We start from the raw sequence: 24,268 nt of genomic DNA on the forward strand, positions 1-24,268 counted from the left end.
TACCAGCAGGGATACCGCCTTTGCAAGTTAATGACATTCCTGCTTTATGTCTAAGCTGCACCTACCAATCCAGAGTGGACATTTTTCTGAAATTTGCAATCACTGCAGTCCTGATAGGATATCAGTCTTTTTTTTTATGAAAATTGAGGTAGGGCATAAACGTAGCAGACCCATTCATATCTTGATACAAGAGAAAACATTGCACCATTGAACATCATAAGTGGAGTATTTTTCCAGTTAAAGGGTGTATTATTTAGTAGGCAGTAGGTCTTCTTTCACAGACTAATGCACAATACTAATACAAACTTTCTATGCGCACAAGGGGACACACAAACAGATAAAACATTCACAACAAAAAAACAGCACATTTTGAAAGGTTATTATTGTGTACAAAACATATGCTTCACTTCAGTGAGTTTTGATGCTACTTCAGTGCATATTTACAAAATAGCAGAGATGATTGTGTGTGTGCCCCAAGAGAGGGATAACCGTTGATTATGTAAATCTCCTGACATGACAACAGAATCAGTTAAGATCGCCAGCTAATTACAATATGTTTAGTGATTTGCTCTTCAACAACAACCAAGAAGGCCGACCACCACAGGGGTGTTCTCCAATCCCAGGAGAATCACACGCCTCAGCCTCCCTGGGAAGGTCAATTTCAGAGGGCTCGACTCGTGCTAAATAAAACCTGATAAAGCCCAAGAGGCTGAAATTTATCTTGATAGGTGACAAGTTTTCACTGAGTTGTGTTATATAACAGGTTTATCAGATACCAGGATGTGACATCTCAAGATATATTTTTTTTTTTACTTTTAATTAACCAGATAAGGCCGCGCGGTGGCTGAGTGGTTAGCATGTTGACCACACAGTCAATAGATCGGGAAGATCTGGGCTTGAATCTCCACTTTGGGCATCTCCGTGTGGAGTTTGCATGTTCTCCCCGTGCGTGGTTTTTCTCCGGGTACTCCGGTTTTTTCCCACATTCCAAAAACATGCATGTTTAAATTGTGACAATTTAAGATTGGAGGACATTCCAAGCAAAGGGGGGCAGAGAAACTGAATGGGATTTTTTTCCCCTGTTTTAGTTTGAACACAAGGACTGTCACTTGGTCGTCACTTGGTCGTCACTTGATCGTAAGGCATAACGGTTTTCAGTTCCTCGAAGAAAAGTGCATAAATAAGTCCAACCCCTCGTGTAGTTCACATTACAGTGAAACTGTGCTGCTTAAGAGGTTTCTCCCCCTTCCTTCCAGTTGCCTGCTGCAGCTCAAGTTAAGGTTCAATGAACTTTTGTACAGAAGGTCACACTTGACTAATTCTGTTTGTAAACAAGGCATTCATCTTTCTCAGGTCCAAAAAGGCAGCTTGTTGCCTTTAGAGAAAATTACAATGGCATCCCTTTGCCAAGGGTCAAGCTAGTCGTACTTAACGTATTAAGCACTGAAATTTGGATTGTAGTTGAACCACTTTCGCCATGCTTTCATGATTAGCCTGTGGCTTTGCTTTCATGTCAGCATCACAAGCATATCTGAAGGAATTGTAGAGATGGAGCGATAACGTTGTTTTAGACGATCAACTGCAAGTACAGGGTGAAATTGTGTTTTCAAGTTCAGGTCATATTTTACCTTCTTTTGATATGTTTTTTGGTTTGTGGTTTGTAGCTTTACTATACAGACCACCTTATAACGTTTATTTTCGATCAAAGCATCGCATCTATATATTTTACTGCTTTCTTGCTTTTAAGAAGATTATCCCTCTCTGTGTTTGTCCTTGCATGTCTCTTTCTGCTCATCTGCCTGCCTCACCGCAGCCCCCGCAGAGCCGTTGCTGTGCAAGTTTGCTGACGGAGGCCAGAAAAAAAGACAGACCCAGATAAAATATCCCCAGAACGGCCGACCATGGACGCGAGATGGAGAGGTGAGGTTTTTTGCCATGTCTTCGTTAAACTGCCAAAGAAAGCAGCAATGTCTTTAACAGAAAAAAAAACAACTGAAAAGGGGAAATGGGATCATGATGCATATCGATTATTTTCTGCTATTATAAAGAAAGCCTCATGCGCAATTTTGTAGCAATGCGTATTCACTAAATCAAAACGGATGACCATTCTAATGCAATAATAACTAGAATTCTAATACTTTGAATATTTTTAACTTCATGTTCTTGCTGAAAAGCTTCAATATTTTTCATCATGGCTTAAATATATCTTAATCGTACTTTTTTATTATTTTTTTATTTCTTAACTGTATATGTACATTGTATAGGTACAGCTAATTTTACAGTCAAATCCCTCATTTGTGTAAGCATACTTGGCCAATAAAGCTAATTCTGGTTCTGATTCTGAACAAAATACCCGTTGAACACCAACAAGTCATCATTGTTCACAGTGCCCTGCAAGAAAACTTTCTTTCTTTCTTTTCTTATTATTATTTTAGTGCAGTTTAAATCTGAAAAGCTTTGACAGATCCTTTATTCTGTAATTATTGGATTTCATTTCAATATAAAGCTTGGGGGTGAATTGGAGATGTTGCTGACAGTATGAAAGCTGTCATTTATAAAGGTATTAAAATTAAACACACAAAAGATTTGATTGCAAAATTGTTTTTTTTTTTTTTGGTCTTTGTTTCCCCTGTTCACTCTGACAACTGCAAATGAAACTTTTCATTCAGAACTGCAAAAGATTAATTGTCGCACAGTGTTGTGTTTAAAGCAAAGGCTTAATTTCCTGAATAAATGGAAGTGAATAATGTCACCACCCACACTCAGAGTACACAGTGCAGAGACAGCAATGCAGTCCTGTGGAACAAGGACCACCACAACAATAGCATGTTGTGTATAGATGACATTCATTTTATTTTTTGGTACATAGTGAGGCGTCCCAACAGGGTATGCTTTCAAAACTTAATCTGCACAACATGCTCATTCACAAAGACGTGCGTGAGAGGCGAAAGGCTTTGTCTCCATGTCTTCAGAGGTTTCAGCATTGTTGGAGTGAGTTCCTCACTGATACACATCTGTTGGTTGCATACGCGTATTTAGACCCGTCACAAGAGCGAGACAAAATCGTTAATACAGTCACAATGAACAAACATGTTCCAAACTGTGTGAGAGAACCCATGCGAGCCCGGAGAAAATGCATACAGAAATGTACACAGAAAAAGCTACATCAAATCTTTCTTGTGGTTCTTGTGACGGAAGCGATATATAGAAATCTTATGTTAGTATCTCTTTTGTTTGAAGCTTGTATGTTTAATGCATCAAACAGCGAAACCAGGTTTCAGATCCTTAGTAAATTTGTACAAAATGAAACTCGTATGATTTGGGTACTTATCAGAAGAATATATGGTAAATGATCATCTTGTATGAAACAAATGCAAAAGTGGCCACTTTCAAGAGTAAATGATATAAGCCTTGTATGATGCGCAATATATGAAACTAACTGAAGGCGACTGAAAGTTTTTTCTATTTTTTTTTCCATATGGGAGTGAACCACTGTCTTATTTTATAAGAAATTGTTTGGCTCTGAACTAAATCTGCATGATTTCATTACATAAGCAGAGCTTTGTATTGCTTCTGTGGTCTGTATTTCACCAGTTCTGGCACGGAGCATCGTGTGGCGGTAGCTGCAGCAGAGTTCAGCATTAGGGCACTGAACTGGTGCCATTTTGGGGATGCAAGCCTTTTGTGGAATGTAGGACAAATGTGAAAGACTTGTAGTGCTGCTACTGAGCCAATATCAAATGCGTGTCTGATAAATGGCAGTGTGGTAGGCAAGTGGGTTAAGATGTTTCCCAAACCTCAGCATAAAAAAGTACATTATGTACATGGAAAGAGAAAGAGACAAAAGAAAAGCTGATGTAAACCATTTAGCTGTACTGTCACAACACACAATAACAACAATATCTCATGGTGTAAGGAATGTTCATGTAAAAAAACTCCTGGGGAGATTTGCTTGTTACAGTTACCAGCATAGTTGACTAATTTACACCTGCACCTGGAGGTGCTACAGTGCATGCATAACACATCAGCCATGACTGTACAGTTCACCATATTGTGATACGTAAGTGTGGAGTTGGCATGTTGAATGTGAGCGTGAATATTATAATAAGCGCTACTTTTTGTATCAGCACCTTATAGTGCACTTGAACACATACTGTACAACAGTAACTTGGTAATGCGTTGTTTCTAAGCCAGACATCACAGTAGATGTTCATGGCCTACCCCATGTCCTCTGATGTCTTCTCCAATGCTGCTGTCCTTGACAGGCACCCTAGCATATGTTGCAGGCTGACGTCTCCCTTGCTGATGGCTTGCTCAGTGAGTCCTTTTAGGCTGAATATGTGCTGCAAACTGATTCTTCTTGAGATCAGCACGCATTTTTGGACACGCTTGTTTTTGTCCAAGCTAGTTTTTTTGGGGGTGAGACAGTACAGCTGGGGGTTTTTTTTTTTTTTGGAGAAACATTTTTCAACTGAGCTCAGACATTCCATCCTCGATCATTAATTGTTTGATTATTTTCTTGCCTAAACACTGCCAAAGAAGTTGTGCTTTTATCCACATCCATGGTCATATGCTCAGTGTTAGCAGGATTATTCAGAACCATACGAAAACCCAGGATACTTTTTGTTTGACCTTCAGAGTAGGGGCTGTCAACTGGACTCATCCCGGGATTCACATTTTCTCATGGTCATCAAGTCGTGACCCTTTTATAGTCAAACCAACAAAATTGCGATTTTAATTTAAAAATAGCCTTCAAAAACACATGCATGTCATCTTTTATACATAAATACACACAATTATATACTAAAAAATGTCAGAGCACCATATTTCAAAATTGATGAGGAGGAACAGGCTAACTTCATGTATAAAAATTAATTAAAAATAATAGTCAATTAATATTCAAAAGAAGATGCCTTAAAAAGATGATCAAAAATATATTTTCAAGTTTTTTTTAAATTAAAAATAAAAAAAGTCAGATATTGGCTGCATACTCAATATTTTAACGTAATGGGTCCGCAAGCCACTTTTGGGTCAGGACTCACCAATGGTGTCCAAAGTGTGGCCCGGGGGCCATTTGCGGCCCATGACTCATTTATTGTTGGCACACGGCACGTTGTAAAAAAGTAAAAAATGCACTTGAACACATTGAACATTAAAAAAATTAAACATTACAGCCTTTTTATTAAATAAAAAAATATATATGAAAATATCAAAGTAGCCCTCGCATCCTTTGATTTGTCTGTATGCGGCTCTCCATTGAAAAAGTTTGGACAACCCTGCTTTAAAGTGTATTTCACATGAGTGTTTTTGTCGCGTATTTTGCTTCTGAAAGCTTTTTATTTAAATATGAAACACCAATTAATGTTGAATCACTGTAAGTACCATTGAAAATGTCCAACTTTTTTTCTACCAATTATCCTTTAATAGATGTCATACGGTCATACTGCATCATGCTACTGTGCAGTTAGTATTCGATTTTGAACAAGAAGGTATCTCATTTGGTGGAAACTACAGCTATGGTAAACATCAGTCAATTTGTGCGTAGAAGTCAGTGAGTGACTTCTATGAACACATTATTCATCAACCATAATGAGCATTTAAACTGTCACGCTTTAATGACACTCTCTTTTTGTTTCTGTAGAGTGGTATGGCGCTAACATATGATCCCACCACGATGCAAAATGGGTAAGGTGGAACATTTTCTCTTCAGAATTACAAATGTGTCCCCGTCTTTATATGCCTGTGCACCTGCAAATGATGCTTTGTGAAACTTAAGTGCTTCCTGTAGCACACTTGGCCAGATGCTCATATCGCACATAAGCCTCCCATCAGCACATCTCACACTTCACATGCATACAAATGAGTAAAACACAAACGTGCAAGCATCTTCAGACAAACTTAAGCAACGCTGTTTTGCTATTATCATAAAAAGACTCTCACGTCATCTCATGGCATTCCTGCATCTGGCCCCTTTCACACAGCTGTCACACGCGGCGATTGTAAGCTCTAACTGCAAAGAGGAAAGAAAATGGATAACAGAAAAACTCCTTCTCTTCAGAAGCAAGTATCTTCTGACTGTTACTGCATATAGTGGATCCTCTAAGGTTCCATTTAAAAATAGAAAATATAAAGGTGCAGAGTTAATACTTTAAATCTGACATCTTGCCAGATATGCTAATGTAGTGTCATGCATGTAACCTCAGAGGAGTATTTTAACTAAAACAGTAAGCACTTGTAGTGCAGTGGCACAGGTTCAGTTCTAACCATTGGAGCTCTCCAGTGCCTATTAATGGGGGGGTTGCATCAGTAAGGAAGGGCATCTAGTGTAAACACAAGGTCAAAGAAATCATGCCAGTGATTTGCAGTTGTGACCCCTGATGGTAGACACTGAAAGACAACTGCTACTTAACCAAAAATGTTGGTCTATATTGCATGACCTTGGAGTGTTCGACTTAAAGGTTTCCCGATATTATTAAGTTTTACAAGCTCTGGGTGACGCTAGGTTACAGTATATGTTTTGCTATGGTGGTGGACATCTTTTTTGCATAATGGTTGTCACACATCCATAAAAGCGGGTAGATGGGTATTGTTGCAGTGTTACTGTAAGATTTTCATCAGCCAAGGCCCACTGCAGTTCTTCCAGAGAGACGAGGGTTTGCTTGCTTCAAGGGGAAATTGGAGTTTGGACCTGTTTGCTATGAATGCTTCTGGTGACGCGACCCCAGGAGACGCTTCCCTCCAGCTCCCATTCATTCTCTTCTCCTCCTCGTTGTCTCAGCCTCCCTTCCACGTTCTGTCCCAATGTTCCCCTTTCATCAGCACTCATACTGTCACCCTGTTGTGTTTTTAGGCATCTGGAGATTATCTTCACTGTACTTTTACTGATTGAAACGTTCCATCATATCCACAATGATGCTTTGACCTGTTCCCATTCTTATCCATTTATATTGATATCGCTATCGTAATTGATTAATTATTTCTTCCTGTTTCCAAAGTAGCTGGTTGCCTTTAGGTCATCTTTGATGACTTTGCATGTGTGTGAGTGTGTGAAAGCGTGTGGCTGTGTCAGTGCACTTATGTTCTTAAACCCACTCTGACCTCTCCTCGGAGGTCAGCCAAGCTCCTTCCGGCACAGCACCACATGATTATGAAATGCTAATGCGGCTAATTAGAGAGGCAAAAAGTAAGGTGAAGGCAGCCTAAGGAGAGGAGGGTAGGAATCCATTACAGGTCTTTGTGAGAATGGCCAGACTTTAGGGTCTGATGCCAATCTAATGTTATGGGAAGGATGTGTCCCAGACCACTTTGGCACACAGCCTGTTTTTTTTTTCTTTCTATTACCTTTTTGTTCGTCGCTTCCTTCATCTGTGCCTCTCTATTCCATCTATCTTCCCTGCCCACACACAAACATATCCCAGCATGCTCTCCCACACTTCTCCACTGTGCAAGTGTCTCTGAGGTTGGCACTAAATCATTAACCAATTTTTCAGGGCGTACTCCTGACAGTGCAGCTAGGTCAAACCAGGGATTCATAGATAGGTTTTAAATTAAATCCTGTATCAATGTTGCGTTTGCAATTACATGTTCAGTGTGTTATTTAAACAGCCGTACTCGAGTCCTTATTGACAGAGAGCTGCTCAGGTCTAATAGCCTCCATCAATAACCTTGGATCTGTCCTCTATCTGCTATTTTTCTCTCTCTCTCTGCACACATTGCTCTAATGAAAAATACAATAAACACAACCACAGGACCATTTTTTGGCCAACTTGGCAGCGGTGGCTCATTCATATTCATCAGTGATATAATATAGCAGCGTAAATGTAATTCCTACAAGGTTCATTGGGTGTGTATTCAAAAGAATTTTCTTACTGGCCATTTCTCTATTTAACATTTGTCCTTTGTTTCCCCACACACACCACTGTTCAAATCTCTGCTTGTACGCAGATTGCAAAACTCCTCTCCAAACGAGTATTCTTGCACTCACATTCAGACTGAACGGATTCCTTGAAGACCAGCTTGAATTGTTCACAATTGTTCACATGTCTGTTTCCAAATAGGAACTTTAAACTGAAAAATGGATGGTGCCGGACAGTCAGTACCTTTACATGCACTTAAAACAGTCATATTACCAAAATAGTCAGTCTCTCCATTTTTCACACTTCAAATGCTGTGTGCCTCTGTTGTCTAAGGGACGATTTTGTTCATTCCAGCTCGTTTAGCTATGTTAGTAGAGGACGTCATTTTACATGCCAAATAGCCGTCACTTGCAGAAGCCGTCGGGTCTAACAAATAATATAACTCTCCACAGCTCTGTTGTGTCGTCGGTAACATTTTTATGTGTTTTTAAATGACTGCTTTGGTTCTTGAGGTTATGGTGCTCCTGAGAGGCATAGGAAAACATCGCCACTGTGGTGGGTTGCTTTGACGATTTAAATACAAACTTTTAGCTATGGAGTGAATTATTTTGAATTTGTGGATTCCATGTCAATGACGCTGTCTAAATTACTGTATATGGACATTCAGTTCTTACGGCACTAAATAAAGTATGATTAGGGATGTTGATTGTTAATGTTTTTCTCACATACCGTGTTATTGTTGTCTACTTATCACTATCACGTTTCTCCCCGCTGGGATGTGTTCAGGTGTCAAGTCCCATATTAACTTCTTTAAGAACATTCTGCCACTTTTAAACAAGGTAGGTTTTTATTTACATTAATTGAATTTATTTATTTGTGAATGAACACATCTGGGGCCGCACAGTCGTCTAGTGGTGAGCACGTTGGCCACACAGTCACAGTCTGGAGATCAGGAAGACCTGGGTTTGATTCTCCCTTGGGCATCTCTGTGTGGAGTTTGCATGTTCTCCCCATGCATGTGTGGGTTTTCTCCGGGTACTCCGGTTTCCTCCCACATTCCAAAAACATGCATGTTAGGCGACTCTAAAATTGTCCATAGGTATGAATGTGAGTGTGAATGGTTGTTTGTCTATATGTGCCCTGCCATTGGCTGGCGAACAGTCCAGGGTGTACCCCACCTCTCGCCCCAAGTCAGCTGCGATAGGCTCCAGCATACCCCCGTGACCTTAATGAGGAGAAGCATCATAGAAAATGAAAAAAGAAAAAATGAACACATTTTGGTGGGTAGAAACAGAGTATCAAGCAGATGTATTTTAACACCAAAACGTCATTAATTAAAATGGACTGAAAATCATTCGTGTGTAGTGGAACCTCGCTTAGCGTACGACCTGGTTAGCATGCAAAATGGAGAGACCAAACTATTTTGGGAATCTGACTCTTTGATGAGTCTCCCCTAAACTAAAGCATCTTTTGAAATAAATAAACTGAAATTGAAAAATCTTTACGATTCACTAATAATCACTCGCCCTCTAAGTGCACATAGACCTTTGCACTGATATACAGTGTTAACAGTCATTTTTCTAATTCCCATTTTGCCTTCAACATGTAGATGAAGTTATCTTTTTTGCCTGCCTCACACTTTGAAAACCCTCATTTTGGTAATGCATAGTTCATACATACGTTCATTACTTCTGCCAGGACAAACAGTAGCCCCATTTCTGCTGCCTCACATTCTGAAAAATGTAATTCAGGCAAGTTGCTCTTCATCGGCCAAGGAACCATATTTGGTGACTTGTGTGTGTGTGTGTGTGTAAAAAAACATGAAGTGTGTTTCTAAGTCCTATAAAGAGATAAGAAAGCTTGCATATTGAGTGACGCAAAAGAATTAAAAACTACCATCAACTTTTACTACTGCACATGCATATTATTTGTGTCCATGTCCATAATCCATGCGTACTTATTATTAAGTTAATATACCTATATGCATTTAGAATGAATGTTAACATTATATTTAATTGCTATACCGTCTTGAGAACCCATATATTTGAAAATAATTGTAAAATGTGAGGTGAGCACACCTAAGTTAGACGACAAAATTGACCGGCACATGAACCAGAGCTGAGCCTTGGCAAGAGAAAATGTGTTGTGCTAATAATTCATGAGATTTCTATTTCTGCTGCCAAGGAGGTGAACCACATTGTCATTGGAGGTGGGGAGTTGGAGCCTCGTGCTTTGTGTTTCTGTGGCTTAAACACAACCAGTAGAGCACGAAAACCTGGGGACTGGGGAAGACGGGTGCAGATCATGTCCTTGTGAGACGCTATCACAGTCTGGTGCTTATCGCAGCCAGTGAGGAAGAAACTGCATCCAGCAGGCCTGAACCGCCACACTTGAAAAATATTTAAAGGTTTGCATCTCACAGCACAGGGTTTCAAACTGCTTGTGCTATCGCAAAGCAAACAAATATAATGTGAAACAGACAGAACACAATCAGGATTCGGGAAGCCATTACATCTTTGAAATAATGGGCGCTGGTGTTGCAGTGGGCTAGAACTATTTAGATATTCCAGTCAATTTGGCCTGTTTCTGAACCTTAAAGTAATCTCAGATAAAGAAGAAGAAAGTTTCAGCTTTAACAATATTTCACGTTTATTTTTGTTTCGAGTTTACCTTATGAACGGTATGTTCCCATCACACGCAGGTTTAGTGTATATACAGTGGAACCTCCGTTACCGTTATTAATCTGTCGGCTGAAACCCGAAACGTGCAGCAACCGAATAAATTTTTCCCATTAGAAACCGCTACAGTGCATGCAAACCAAGGAAGGTTTTTTGCGTAAATTGTGGACGCAAACCGAAAGATACGATAACCGAGGCGTATGCTAACCGATTCAGTTTCAATATATACTTAAATGTAGAAGTAATAACAATGCAAAATCAGCTCATCTCCATTTGTGGGAAAGTCTTAACACTATGAGGCGGGTTGTCGAGTTCAAGCAAACCTCACAGTCCTCAGGAAGCAAACTGACCTCTCTCTGGCAACCACACGCTATATTTTGGTCTTGAATGTATAACCCCAACCCAAAGCCAAACACTGTCACTGTAAGATACAATTTCACAATAATGTTTAATCTAAGATATGATTTGATGAATGAAGTCTTTCTTTAGTTTCTGACAGTTTGTAGTTTATAAGTAAGTAGGTCAGGGCTAAAAATAATGCAAGATGCATTAAGGTGACTTAGCAAGAAACCAAAAAATAAATTTAAGCCCAGTAAGCAATTTCCTCTGATCAAATAAGCAACACAGAATGTGTTACAGAAGAGGGGAGGGCCTCGCGCTCTCTCTTTCTCTGCTGCCTTGCTCCATTATTCAGTCAACAGACACTTAGGCATCGATTGGGAACAGAAACATGGCCTGGCAGATGAAACATGTCCTATCAAGGTACAGAATGATAAATAAAGCACTTGGAGCCCCAACATTCCACCAGTGCAGGGCTGACTAGGTGTGGGAGTGAAACAAAGTAAAATCCTAAGGGCAAACAATTCTATAATAAACAGGTTAAAATGCATATGTTACAGATGCTGTCTCTTCTACATGAAGTGGAATGTGCGTAGGCGAAAACCTAAAGGGCAATGGTGAAAAATGTCTCCCACTCACACATTAGGCTAATAATGTATTATTATGCATAGCAGTGGAGCTGATAAATGGTGTGCACAGCGTTTGGATGTCATGTCTCACTTGAATCTCTTTGATGGTGTGACTCAGACTAAACCTGCAATATTAGTGTTTCCACGACAGTCCTGATGATAGTTGACTGATCCCTTTCGTCAGCAGTATTCAACTTTTGTTAGTGTCAAAAGAAAGCCCCAATTCTTTGCTTCTGTTGCTTGCATCTTTGTTTCACAGCTAGCGTTAGATCCCTGAAGTGGTGCTGTCTTAAATCAAGACTGCGATACTGACGGTGTTGTTGTTTTTATTGTTCGCCTCTGCAGGTTCTACTCATCACCATACAGCATTTCCACCAATCGGATGATTGCACAGACGTCAATCACACCCTTCATTGCTGCCTCTCCTGTTTCTACATATCAGGTGGGTGGAGGCTCTCTGACTTTTACTGGTTAATAAAGCTTTTAAGACTTTTATACAAACTGGCAGGTCTATCTTGAATGATGTAAGGCTCTTCTCATAAATGGCACATCCTATGTAACTAGGTGAACACTTTGGCTTAAAATGGCTGCCTGTTTTATTGTTACAAACTTTGGGAAATACCAGTTTGAACATGTCAAAGCTCTAACATGTTTGACGTTGCCATAATGTTAATGTCAGAATCAGTTTTATTCGCCGTGTATGTTACCACACTAGGAATTTGACTCCAGTCTAACATCACTCTCTGTTACACATAAAGGAGAAGAAGGAGAATATTACTATACATATTTACACAAAGTATTATAGATAATTATAATTATAATTATGGTATTTACAGTGTTACACGTTACAAATTCAGAGTGTTATGTGCAGAACAGTATGTAGTGCAAATGCTCATGGGCGCAAATTGCAGTGGTTGGTAGTATAAATACGGATAAATAATAAAGTAGTACATGCATACGTACATACATACAGGTCAGCTTGTGGGGGCTGGGGGTGTGTGTTGTTAAGTAGTTAAGTAGTAGTTTGACAGCCACGGGGAAGAAACTGTTTTTGTGTCTGGTTGTTTTGGCAAACAGTGCTCTATACACATACCAGAGAGAGAAATTGGAACAGTTTGTGGGCGGGGTGTGAGTGGTCCGCAGAGATGTTGCCTGCCCTCTTCTTGGCTTTGGACCGGTCGGTACAGTTTCTCTATGGAGGGCAGGCTGATCCCAGTGGTTTTCTCTGCGGACCTGATTGTCCGTTGCAGCAAGTTTGGTAGCAGAGTCAAACCAAAGTGTGATGGAGGTGTATAGAAAGGACTGTATTATTGCAATGTAGAAGGTTATTAGCAGTTCCTTAGGCAAGTTGAACTTCTTGACCAGTCTCAAGAAGTACATCCTCTGCTGCGCCTTTTTCTGAATCATATCTATGTGGGAGGACACTTCAAGTCCCAGGAGATGGTGGAGCTCGGGAACCTGAACTCACTGGTCCCCAACTCACTGGTATTATATATATTATATATATATCGGTGGAGGGGGGAGGTCTTGAAGCAGGAAGTCCGGGACTATAGTGGTAAAGGCTGAACTGAAGTCCACAAACTGGATCCTGGCATATGTCCCTGCAGAGTTGAGGTGTTTCAGGATATAGTGCACCCCCATGTTCACTGTATCCTCGACACACCTGTTTGGCCGGCAAGCAAACTGCAGGGGATCCATCAGTAGGCCTGTTATGCCTTTCAAGTGGACCAACACAAGTCTCTCTAAATATTTCATGACGCACATACATCAGGGCCACCGGATCTGTCGGCATTCAGTCCTGTGATGGAGGGTTTTTTGGGGACTGGGACAATGGTGGACAGTTTCAGGCAAGAGGGGACTACACACAGATCCATGATCTGTTGAAGATCTGAGTGAAGATGGGTGTCAGCTGTTCCCCGCAGGCTTTCAGGCAGGAAGGTGAGACCCCGTCAGGTCCTGGAGCGACAGGAACGGATCACAGGGTGAAAACAATGTGGTACACAAGGCACACCTTTGTGTGGCGCTGTAAACAGACACGCAGACGGAACCACGTGGTGGGGGCAAGTAACGTGTTGGTAAGTGCATGGTTGAAATAAATAAAATCCCCCATAATGATAAGCATAATGTCCAACCTGACTGGGCACTTTAGCATTTGAATGATCAGTGGTTCACAATAGAGTTTGTGGAACATGACTAGTTAAACAGGAGCCTACCCGAAAAGTCATTCATCACTGTCTTCATCTTTCTCCTCCTGCCGTTTCTTCAGTGTCGGAATTGAACAGCCTCATAATTCCTTTGTCACACACTTTGTCAGTCACAGCAAATTAGCCCTTGAGCCTGTCCTCACCACGCTGTAGTCCGGCCTTGGTGACAGTGGATTTTCTGACGCTGCTCCGCACTGTCAGGATCGACGGGTTGACTTGAGTTGCTAGATCAATCGCCTTTAACTTGAAAGCAGCATCATATGCATTTCTTCGTGTGTTTTCCATGATGAGGCTGTGTGCATGAAGCACAAAATAACTGTTCGGAGGTAAATGAGAAGTTGTGAGATTAGAACATGACCAGAAATTAGCCGCATCACTGTAAAAGTCGCAGGGTTCAAAGCGTGGAAAAAAAAAAAGTAGCAGCTTGTACACCGGAAATTCCGGTATTCACTACTGATCCCAAATGATAAATTGTGTCACACCCCAGAGAAGTCAGGGGTCTGGTGCCTTCCTTTCGAGCGCCACAGTAACCAAGCAAACTGGGTGAAAGGTGTCAGCTTCAAAGTAAAATACTTCTAAATGTGTACTTCTTGTACTTTAACCACAATTTGGGGAAAAATGTTCCTCAAAAGTACCAGTGATGAGTAAAAATGGGATGATGAACCTAGAAGTGTAGTTTTCAAATGCCCCTGTTTTCGTATGATTTGTTTTTTGACGAAACTTTCACCAAAATTTTGCCTCTGTTCTCATACACTGTCTCGGTTATCATACAACCTAGGTACCCAAAGTGGGGTAGGCATACCCTCAGAGGAACATCAATTTTCATGGGGGTACATGAATGAAAATTCTAAACAATTAGCGCCTAACACCGAATGCGCCTGAATGCCTCACGGCGCAAGTAGAACGGAGCAGAAAGGAGCCAGAACATGAAGTTGTTCATTGCTCTGTGTGCATTATAAGAACAGCTAAGTAAGTGGGATGGGTGTTTTGTGCATTAAGAGTGTTTAATCTTGAAGATTTGGTTATTTTGGTGTTCCAATCCCAGCACTGTGCAGCGTTGAAAACCTATAACTGTGAGTGGGGATTCCCCTAAAAATGATTGTTATTTTTGGTTTTATGTATTTTTGTACTTTTTGTATCGTGATCGTTAAACTTTCCCCTTGGTGTTAAATTAATATGCAGAGTTAAACCATAGCCATCGTGAGTGGACAAATAAAGTGAAGGATGCCAACATCAGACAAGAATAAAATATGTAGGATGATTACTTATCTATTTATCAGTGCTTATGTGAAACTTCATCAAAATGTGACCATGCAAAATACAATTATTGGACCCCAAATTACTATAATTTCAAGTTAATTAAGGTAAAAAAAGTGGTATTGTTAAAAATGTGGACGGACTATTATTCAGCCATCTTGGATCACACACCCAACACCAATACGTGTACTTAGCTGACACAATACTACATTATCCTGTAAGGCACAGTCATTTGGCAAACTCAAATGAGAATGTTACACAAAGTAGTCCATTTGACGCATCAACAATAAGTTCCATCCTGGCAAAGAACGAAAAAATCAGTGAAGCTAACGTTGCGAAAGGGGTAAAGATGTTAACAAAACAGAGATCACAATCAAACATGTTGAGAAGTTGGTGTGGATGCCCTCCTCCCTGCTCCGCGCCGTCTTCCTAACAAGAGTCTTCAATAAAGATAAAAGTCGTGTCAAATGTTCATTTGTCACGACTATGCGGGGATCCACTGTATGCCGTGCTCAGATAACAAATGTGTATAACAATACACTCGTGTATAGTCAGAGAAATGTAAAAGTATTGTAGTAGTATTTTTTATTTCTTCCTTGTCTATTTTCTCGGATTCATTTTAAGATTTCAGACTAATTCATTTCCTCTGCCTTGCTAACAGTGTTAGTGTTTACATTGTCTACTTGCTACACACTGTGCCTTTAATTGCCCCCCCAGGGACAAATAAAGTTTTTTTAATTAAATTGAATTGAATTAGTGGTCAGCAATAAACCCACCCAAATGCAGCTACTGTCTGTTAGTAGGTCTTGTCTGAGGTGCCAGGATTGTAATCCAGCTAAGACTGCAGATGCATGTCACTCCAGTCAGTCTGCACTATGGCTTGATTCTCACAAGCATCTAGCATTATGCAATCCATAGTTAAATGTTATTTAAAATAAGTAGTTTTATTCGTAGAGCCTCTCCAAATCACTGCAAACGTTAATATTAAGCAAACTGACTATGAAATATTGTGTCAGTAAGTAAAATTTATGGTGAGAATGGATTATCAGTAATAGAAACGGGGAAGGGGTAGCATTAAATACAAGCTCTGCTTCTCCCTATTCCTTTTCAGACATGTTGAATTGTGTAAATGTAACCATGTGATGTTCCTTCGTGTAATTTGTTACGCATGTCTGAAACAAATAAACATACCATACCATACCATACCACGCCAAGCTATGCATGAATATCTAAAGGCAGTTTTGAAGCAGCTCTCAGACGCACTTGTAGATATCAAGGAGACGTGGCTAATGTTGCGAGTGGTAGTTGGACACAGGATATACAAGTGAAGCGTGACAGCGACCATCTCTGGAAGTATTTACCATAGCAACTGATGCATGTGCTTCATTAAAGTACCAGACACAGTTTTGGCAATAGTAAAACTCAACTAGAATTCTAATTTACATTTCAGCTCTCCCATCTTGAATTGTTTTTAGTGTTAGGCACAAATGTGCCTTTTGGCTCTCTTGATCGGTTCTCGTGTGTCTCACCCTCCCTCTTCCACACACATACATTTTAAAATTCCCCTTTCAAAGTTGCTTCTTCTAGAGAGTGATTTAGCTCTTGAGCCTCCCTATTTCTCAGTCATCCTCTGAGAAATATTATGGTTGTCCATTCTTTGATGAGAATGTACATGATGATGCAAACAATATTCTAAAGCTCCCTATTTTTTACTATACAATGCTTCGGTTGTTCACCACATTTTCTGTAGGTTGTGTGTTGCATATCCATGCTCAAAAAGACCCAACCCAATCATATAAGTTCCTCGACAGTTATTTACAGTATACATAACGACTACAGTACATATTACATGTAACAAAGATGTCTTTGGGGACTTATTACGGTATAGTTGGGAAGTCGACAGCAGTAAGAGATGAAAGGGGTGATTTGAGTCGAAGACAGGCTTTGATGATGAAACCTGGAGTGTGAAACAGTAATTATTAGACTGTATTGCTCTCTGTGGTCTCCATATCCTCTTATAATTACAACATAGTGTAGTGGACCCTTGGTTGCAGCTGTATTATTCTTCAAGACACACCGCCGCAGGGACTAGAGCTCTGCAATGTGCCTGTGGAGGCTTGGGCTAATGATTCATTTTCTCTTCTTTTTTTTCCTCTTTGGTCATTTTCTCTCCTTTTCTGTCCCTCCAATTGTCCCTTCTTATCTTCTCCCTTCCACCATTTCTACCCGCACACAATGATCATCTTGTGATCTTCCCCTCTCCTCTCATCTGTATCCTCTTGCCATCCGCTCCTTTAATTACATTTTTCCCATCAGCCTTGGTTCTAGTTTGTATTTTTTTTATATTTTTTTGACCCTCTCAACTGTGTGCATATTGTCATCACTTAATCCTTAATCTTAATTTGTATCGTCTCTCTCCACAGGTCCAGAGTACATCATGGATGCCACATCAACAGTATGTTATGCAACCCACAGTAAGTTTATCTCTTATTAATTGGTTTATTTTTGGAATAATGATCTACATTTTCTTTTCTTTTTGTCTTATTTCTGTGAATAATAAACTCTAAAGGCAGTCATGTCTGTATTCCATGCATGTCAAGATGATGACACTGTACCTCCTTAGACAGCACTGTACAGTTTAATTGCACTTCTAATTGCAAGTGACGACAAAGTACTGATCAAACAAGAGCATACAAAATATGAAAGACACATTACACACTTTAAGAAAAGTGCTAAATATGAAAGACATAAAAAGATGTTGCCCTAAAGCTGGGGTCTTTGCTGCTGAATCAGCCCACGTCTGACCTCCATGTATCAGTTTGAAGGACTCCACGATCCTGAGCCTGACATATGTCATAAAGGTCTACACCTTTCTGGTTGAAAATGAAACGTTTACAGACCTCAAATTTATTACAACAATAGAAATGAGTGTTGTATGTATGTATGTATCCAGACAAACATGTCTGATAAACATTAATTACAGTTAGTACATTCATGCTGTGTTGTGCATACAAGCAGTTGACCGATGTGACCCATTTTTAGTACATAGAGAATAAAGCTTTGAAACAAATGACATAGTAAAACACACATTTGCATATTTACTGGTACATTTATTCAGGTTTCAGTTGACTTGCAGGTAAGAGACGGATGGTTATGAAATTGGCCTCTGTAAAAGCTATTTCTTCTCTTTAGCCTTTCTTCCTGGTTCATTGGACTGCATTGCAATCAAAAAAGTATACAATGGTGGTAAATTGTAGTAAAATAAACAATTTAAATATATTATATATACAGTCAAACTTGTCTATAGCGGCCACTAGAGGGAGTCTGCGAAAGTGGCCGCTATACACATGTGGCCTCTATAGACAGGTTGGCGGCCATTTTGAATGTTGACCAGTAGAGGAAAAAAAAGGGGGGAAAAATAATAATGTTGACCAGTAGAGGGCACTGCGGACTGCGGATAAAAGTTGTACAGCACTACTAGGCTTGTTATTATCATGGTTCATGGTTCATGGTTTTAATTCATCCTGAACATGCATGAGTCAAACAGTAGCACATCACATAGTACAATTCACAATTTTGCATGTCCAAAAAGGAGTAGGAAGAAGCAAAGCTTATTTAATCCTACCCCTCATCAGTTTCACATCAGTTGCAATACATTTATTCACCTCTTGTTCTTCCAAGTGTACTTTGTAGGTCTACATGACAATGTAGTGCAATCATAGCCAAGGTTTTTACTTACTACAGTAAAAGGAAGCTAGAGGCTTAATAATAACTGAATATATCCACGACCCACAGAACAAAGCTGTGCTAGTAATGTCTTCGCTTGTTGTTAATATTTTACTTTTTATACGGCAGAGTGTCATTACAGCTTTAGTTCATCAGGAAGTGACGGGAAGTGACGGTGGGCGTCCCGAGCAGGGGACCTAGGCTCAGTGCTAGCTGTGAGTTTTGAGAGAGTTGGGAAGTGTGTGTATTTGGTTGCAGCTCTGGACTCAACATCGACAAGGAAGATGGACAAAGAGAGCCCAGAATGAAAGAACACATTCTATATAGCAGTTGCTGCGCCTCTGTAGAAAGTGAAAGTCAAGTTTGTGTAGAAGCGAGAGTTAAGCTTGTGCGTATGCATCTATTGTGTCTGCCTCTTCCAGTATTTTTTCCTCAGTCATATGTGACTGTTGCTCAATTCTGATTGTGCTATGTGAGTGTGTGTGTCAAGAAGGCCTTCTATGAGAAATTATTACACTGAAAATGCACTGAGCTAATAGACTGAAACTAAAGCTGTAATAATATCTAACACCTCCTTGTTCTATTGATGAAATTTGTTTTTAACTGTCTGATGTTCATTTAGAGATTTTGAGTTGCAGTGAAAGCATGTGTGAATTGTTATTTTGCTGACACATGAAATCTCCCCTTTGCACAATTTAAATTGCCAAGTATAGGAGGGTAGGGATAAAGAATGCACATAACTTTCAGATAATGCACCAAAGGATTTAAAGCAAATACTGCTTTAAATCATCATCGCAAGTCTGTGCTGAATTCTCTTTGTGTTCCTGCTTCCAATTTGGACTTCCTTCGTGTCTGCCAATTTAAACTAGAAACGGTCTGGTCTCATGTCTGACGCAAATTATGTCTCTAATAGAGGATAAATACCCTTTTGTGTATGTTTTCTAACAAATGTCCTGTCTTATTACATGGCATGTTGCTTGATAGAATCGAGGGAGATGAGCAAATGTGGGATTGTAGAAAGACAAACTAAATAAAAGAAATGTGTGCATTAGAGAGAGAGAAATGAGGGGAGAGGCCAGGCATAGGGAAAGAAAAGAAAGGAAGGGATTACAAAGCATAAATCAACAACAAAGAGAGCAACTGCTGCAAAAGCATGTCTGGGCTGGTTCCCCAACCTTGTCTCGAAATCCCTGTTAGACAACAAAGGCAAAGGCGAGTGCTTGTATTTCCTGGACATAGACGAACTTGGCAAATTAAAGCTGCATCAGGGAGAAGGACGCAAAGGGTCTGCAGCATAATTCTGTTCCTATAGTAGCAGAGTCTCCTTCAGTCCTTTGCAACAACTAATGACTCATAGCTTGAATTAATGGTGTGCGCTCATTGACAGATTTAGGTTGATACCCATGAGCACACCTCCACTATAACCACTGTCAATTATGCATTTTAAGATTTTCACTTCATTCAATAACAAAACAAAAAATCCCTGAAAAGGATGCACATTCAGTGCATGCATGTTTGGGACATCAATTGCTCCAATTAAAATGACACAAATAGTATGCATCCATGCAATACACTCTAACAGTTGAGTGCAATGAGAAGTGTTTTGCAGCCTTTGCCTAGATTACTCGAACTCACGTCTTTACCTCTTAATTAGTAAGAGGATTTATTTGTGCATAATTACTCATACGTCCTCCTGCCGGAAATGAATGTATTACCTAACCATGCATAACAAGTGAGGCAAGGGGGTGGCTTAATGGGGAGGGCAGTAATTAGACATCCCAAGAAATGAGATCTTCATGAGGTAAACAAAGAAATCACACAATACAGTATGAATAGTGACAAATAGTGTTGGGAGTATACCCTGCATTCCTTCATGCATGCTTAGTCTTTTCAATCTGTGTATGCATTTTGGTAGAAATAACACACAGCAGCATTGAGTAAGCAGGTGTCACTACCATTAATAGTGTTTGTGATTCTCAACAAGCTCACTTCTGGACTGGGGAGATGACAGCGGAAAGCAGGAGCAAATAATTTTCAGGCAGGGGGAGTTCAAAGTTGAGCCTGAGCATCTCCTGTCCTCGGGGAAAACACAAATGTCTGCCTTGCACATTTAAATACTGCCTTCCTTTTGGAGGAAAAGACACCGAAGTGCAGATTCCCACTAATCACACACCACCAGTGCGCTAATGTGCAGAGTACACATGGCGGGGTGGATGGTTTAACACTTGTAGTAATAAATCAGAGCAGACAATTAGCTGTTGTGGGTTTCTTTACGATTTATGCTGCAGTGCCTCTTCACGAGAGCCTGCTGTGTGCAAAGATGAAGCCAGAAAAGAGAAAGAGTGACGGAGGATGAGAAATCATAAAATGAGGCAATGTGTTACAGTGATGGATAAAAAAGATTGGATATTATCTGGATTCTGGCTGCTAAACCTAAGTTGAATTTGCCAAAAACCTGTGTACTGGGTTGTGGGAAGGTCGACTGAGGCATCTGTACCTGTGTATGTGTGTGTATGTGTGTGTATGTGTGTGCATGCGTGTGTGTGCATGCATGCAGATGAGGCTCCTTTTCAGTTATGATGTTGAGGACAGTTAATGGAGCTGTTCTGATAAGCAAGCCGCTGTGTTCTTCAAACAGTTCTCAACGTAAGGACAGCTGTCAGTAAGATGGGTACAGCACTTCTAGTTGCTAAAAAACAATCCTGACAGATTATGTGTGCTTTCAACAAGACGCTTCATGTCACTTGAATTTGGCTTTTTGAGTGTGTTGGTGTGAGTCCTCCTTTAGCCAACAGTGTTCTACTGTCAGCTGTCCTATAGCTGTACACTTAGGATGAGCTTATCAAGGTGTGTGGTTCCAGCTCCGTATTTCCCCAGTATTGTCTTCAATTGATTTGGAATCGGTTGTTTGTAACCTTCAGGGTGCATGACATTTCTTGACTCATATGAGCAAGGATTTTGCCAGAATGTAAATGATGATGTTGCTCATGTTTGTAGCTAAATGCATGTTGGCCTTTTACCTTACTGTATGTGTGTTAATTCAGAATGGGACGTGTCTTTATTCTCTGCCACAGGGTGCTGTGATCGCCCCGTCTGCAGCCATAGAGCCCAGTTTGTCACTTCACCCCTCTGGTGTCATGGCACCTCTCACCCAGCAGATGAACCACCTGTCCTTGGGCACTACAGGCACGGTGAGTCTCACCAAGTTTGCCACTGCCGTCTGATCCTGTATGCATGTTTGTTTTAATTTCATCTTGATAGTCTGTGATCTGCACAGTACACATTGTCAGTATAAATACTGTAAGACAAAATGCTGTCTAATGGGTTTCTTTAAACAAAATGATCTTTGGTCAGGATTTCTTAAGATATTTTACTGGGACATTATCATGACTCCATTATCTAAAAAGCTGACAAGATCAGTACTACTTCACCTGCATGCGCTTTGTGCATGTGCATAAATCCCTGCAAAATTGCAAAAATACTGTTCTAAGAACACTCGATTGTGTGGTGGCCGACAGGGGCAAACCGCAACGTGCAAATGCTCCAAACATCCGAAACATACAAACACCATAAAACAAATGCAACCGGAAAATGCTGCAAATGAAAACTCCTGCAATCACAAAAAAAGATGCAGGATCAAAAACTTGCAAAAGAAAAATGCCACAAATGCTAAACACACACACACACACACAAAATACATGCATGAGATAAATGCTGTAATTTCACAGAACAAAAATTTGCCAGGCTACCAGGAAGTTAGCCAAGCTACCACCAAACCTGAGTGATTTTTGTTTTTACAGACTTATATTATAGAGCAAACCATTTTTACAGCCAAGTGTTTAAAAACACAAAGTAAAACTATTCCTTTTCATTCTTCCAACTTTCTTCTGGGCATCCCTTCTGGGCAAACCTGTCAGGTTTGGCACCCCTGTTAGCATGGCCAATTTCCTGGTATCCTGGCATTTTTTGGCACTTGCAGCATTTTTCTTTTTCATTTGTTACTGATCCTACTGCACTTGTGTGATTGCAGCATTTTCAATTTAGCATTTTTAATTTCCCGTTGCATTTGTTTTGTGGTGTTTACGTGTTTTGGTTGTGGATCATTTCTGTATTTGAAGCGTTTGGATGTTGCAGCGAGTTTGCACCTGACGGCCACCGTAATATCTTGTCATGAAAACGCTGTATTTTGTCATTTCACAGCATTGAGGTTAGGGCATCTAACAAACATTTGTTAATTAAACAATACAGTACAAACAATTATGCATGTTTTGTTCTAATTACAAGTTTGGAGGAAACATATAATAATGCTAGAAGATGAGTGTTAGACATGATTTTGCTTTCTGTGGACTGTGGAGTTTTTGTTTTAAGGATAAACGCTTATGATATGATGAATATCTCCCCCCTTTTCCTTTGCCTGCAGTACATGCCTGCTGCAGCAGCTGCGCCTATGCAAGGAACCTACATTCCCCAGTACACTGCAGTGCCTGCTTCTGCCATCACAGTGGAAGTAAGGACACACACTGAGCTCGATTCTTCAGATTTCTTTGATGGCATTCATAATGTAGTATGTAGGCCAATAAGATCTCATTTCCAAAGACAGTGGATGTTGTTTTAGCGCATTATCGGTCTGCTGATATTTAACAGAAATAATTATAATTTTGTTTGTGTCGTCGTATCAGGGTGTGGTGACGGACTCATCTCCACAGACGGCTGCCCCCTCTTTGCAGGACGCCAGTGGGCAGCAGCCTTTATCAGTGGAGAACACAGGCGAGCATGGCACTGCCTACTCTTACCAGCAGACAAAGTGAGTGTTGTTAATATTAAATTTCATTTGTGTGGCTGATACATCGATATTGTAGTAACATCTGATGTGTTGCACTGCATTCATTTACATGCAAAACAGCTGCAGTATCATTAACACTGAAAGCCAAGCGTAAAAGAGGATGATGCACATCTCTGAGACTGTAAGTTAGTTGGGCATATATTAAGTATATTAGATACACTGTAAATATGATAATGTTAGAGTCATAGGGCCAAACAGGCAGGAGCAGTTTAAATACATGAGAAGGCTAAGTATATTTACGCTAATTATTTACAGTGAACGCTGCCCTGCATTGCATTTTTATGAAGCATAACTGCCAGATCATTTTTACTTATAGCAGTAAAGCTAATTCATACGTGTCTGGGTTTTCTATTTTCGCATTTAATGATGATCTACCTGGTTGCTCTGGTAGCTTAATGGCCCTCATGCAATCTACATAACTGCCGCATCCTTGCCTGGATTGCAGTCAGGGTGACTATTAAACCCAAATCACTTTATAGTCCACGTTTTCCTACTAAATATGTAAGTAATACTTAAGCACTTTAATGAATAAGTACAATTTTTGTCTCTTATTGGGTTTAAATTGAAAAAGTTGTGGTTTTGTGCAGGTGAATACAATAACATTAAAATACAGGGTGGTTCAAAAAGAATGCTCCAAAATCAGGACGCAATATTTCAAAAACAAAAAACAATAGAAAACTCTAGCTTGGACACGTGTTGTACATACCTTCAAGTTTTTATGTCATGTTTTACAAGT

The 24,268-nt window shown here is 40.1% G+C and overlaps 1 protein-coding gene across 5 annotated transcripts in view; it reads left to right on the top strand.

Annotated features, from left to right (window-relative positions):
• LOC129185738 (RNA-binding motif, single-stranded-interacting protein 3-like) overlaps positions 1 to 24,268 on the top strand; it is a 172,510-nt gene that overhangs the window by 141,869 nt on the left and 6,373 nt on the right. For 4 of the 5 annotated variants that reach the window (XM_054783150.1, XM_054783147.1, XM_054783149.1 and 1 more), the window contains 7 exons: positions 1,814 to 1,920; positions 5,642 to 5,685; positions 11,848 to 11,944; positions 17,387 to 17,437; positions 21,764 to 21,880; positions 23,110 to 23,196; positions 23,369 to 23,493. In XM_054783150.1, the coding sequence (XP_054639125.1) occupies positions 1,814 to 1,920; positions 5,642 to 5,685; positions 11,848 to 11,944; positions 17,387 to 17,437; positions 21,764 to 21,880; positions 23,110 to 23,196; positions 23,369 to 23,493 (628 nt within the window). Of the gene's footprint in view, positions 1 to 1,813; positions 1,921 to 5,641; positions 5,686 to 11,847; positions 11,945 to 17,386; positions 17,438 to 21,763; positions 21,881 to 23,109; positions 23,197 to 23,368; positions 23,498 to 24,268 lie in introns of those variants that run through there. The other variant, XM_054783148.1, reaches the window with a different exon arrangement.

This window comes from Dunckerocampus dactyliophorus, chromosome 7 (genome assembly GCF_027744805.1).
Source record: "Dunckerocampus dactyliophorus isolate RoL2022-P2 chromosome 7, RoL_Ddac_1.1, whole genome shotgun sequence".
In the NCBI taxonomy this organism is placed as follows: Eukaryota; Metazoa; Chordata; class Actinopteri; order Syngnathiformes; family Syngnathidae; genus Dunckerocampus; species Dunckerocampus dactyliophorus.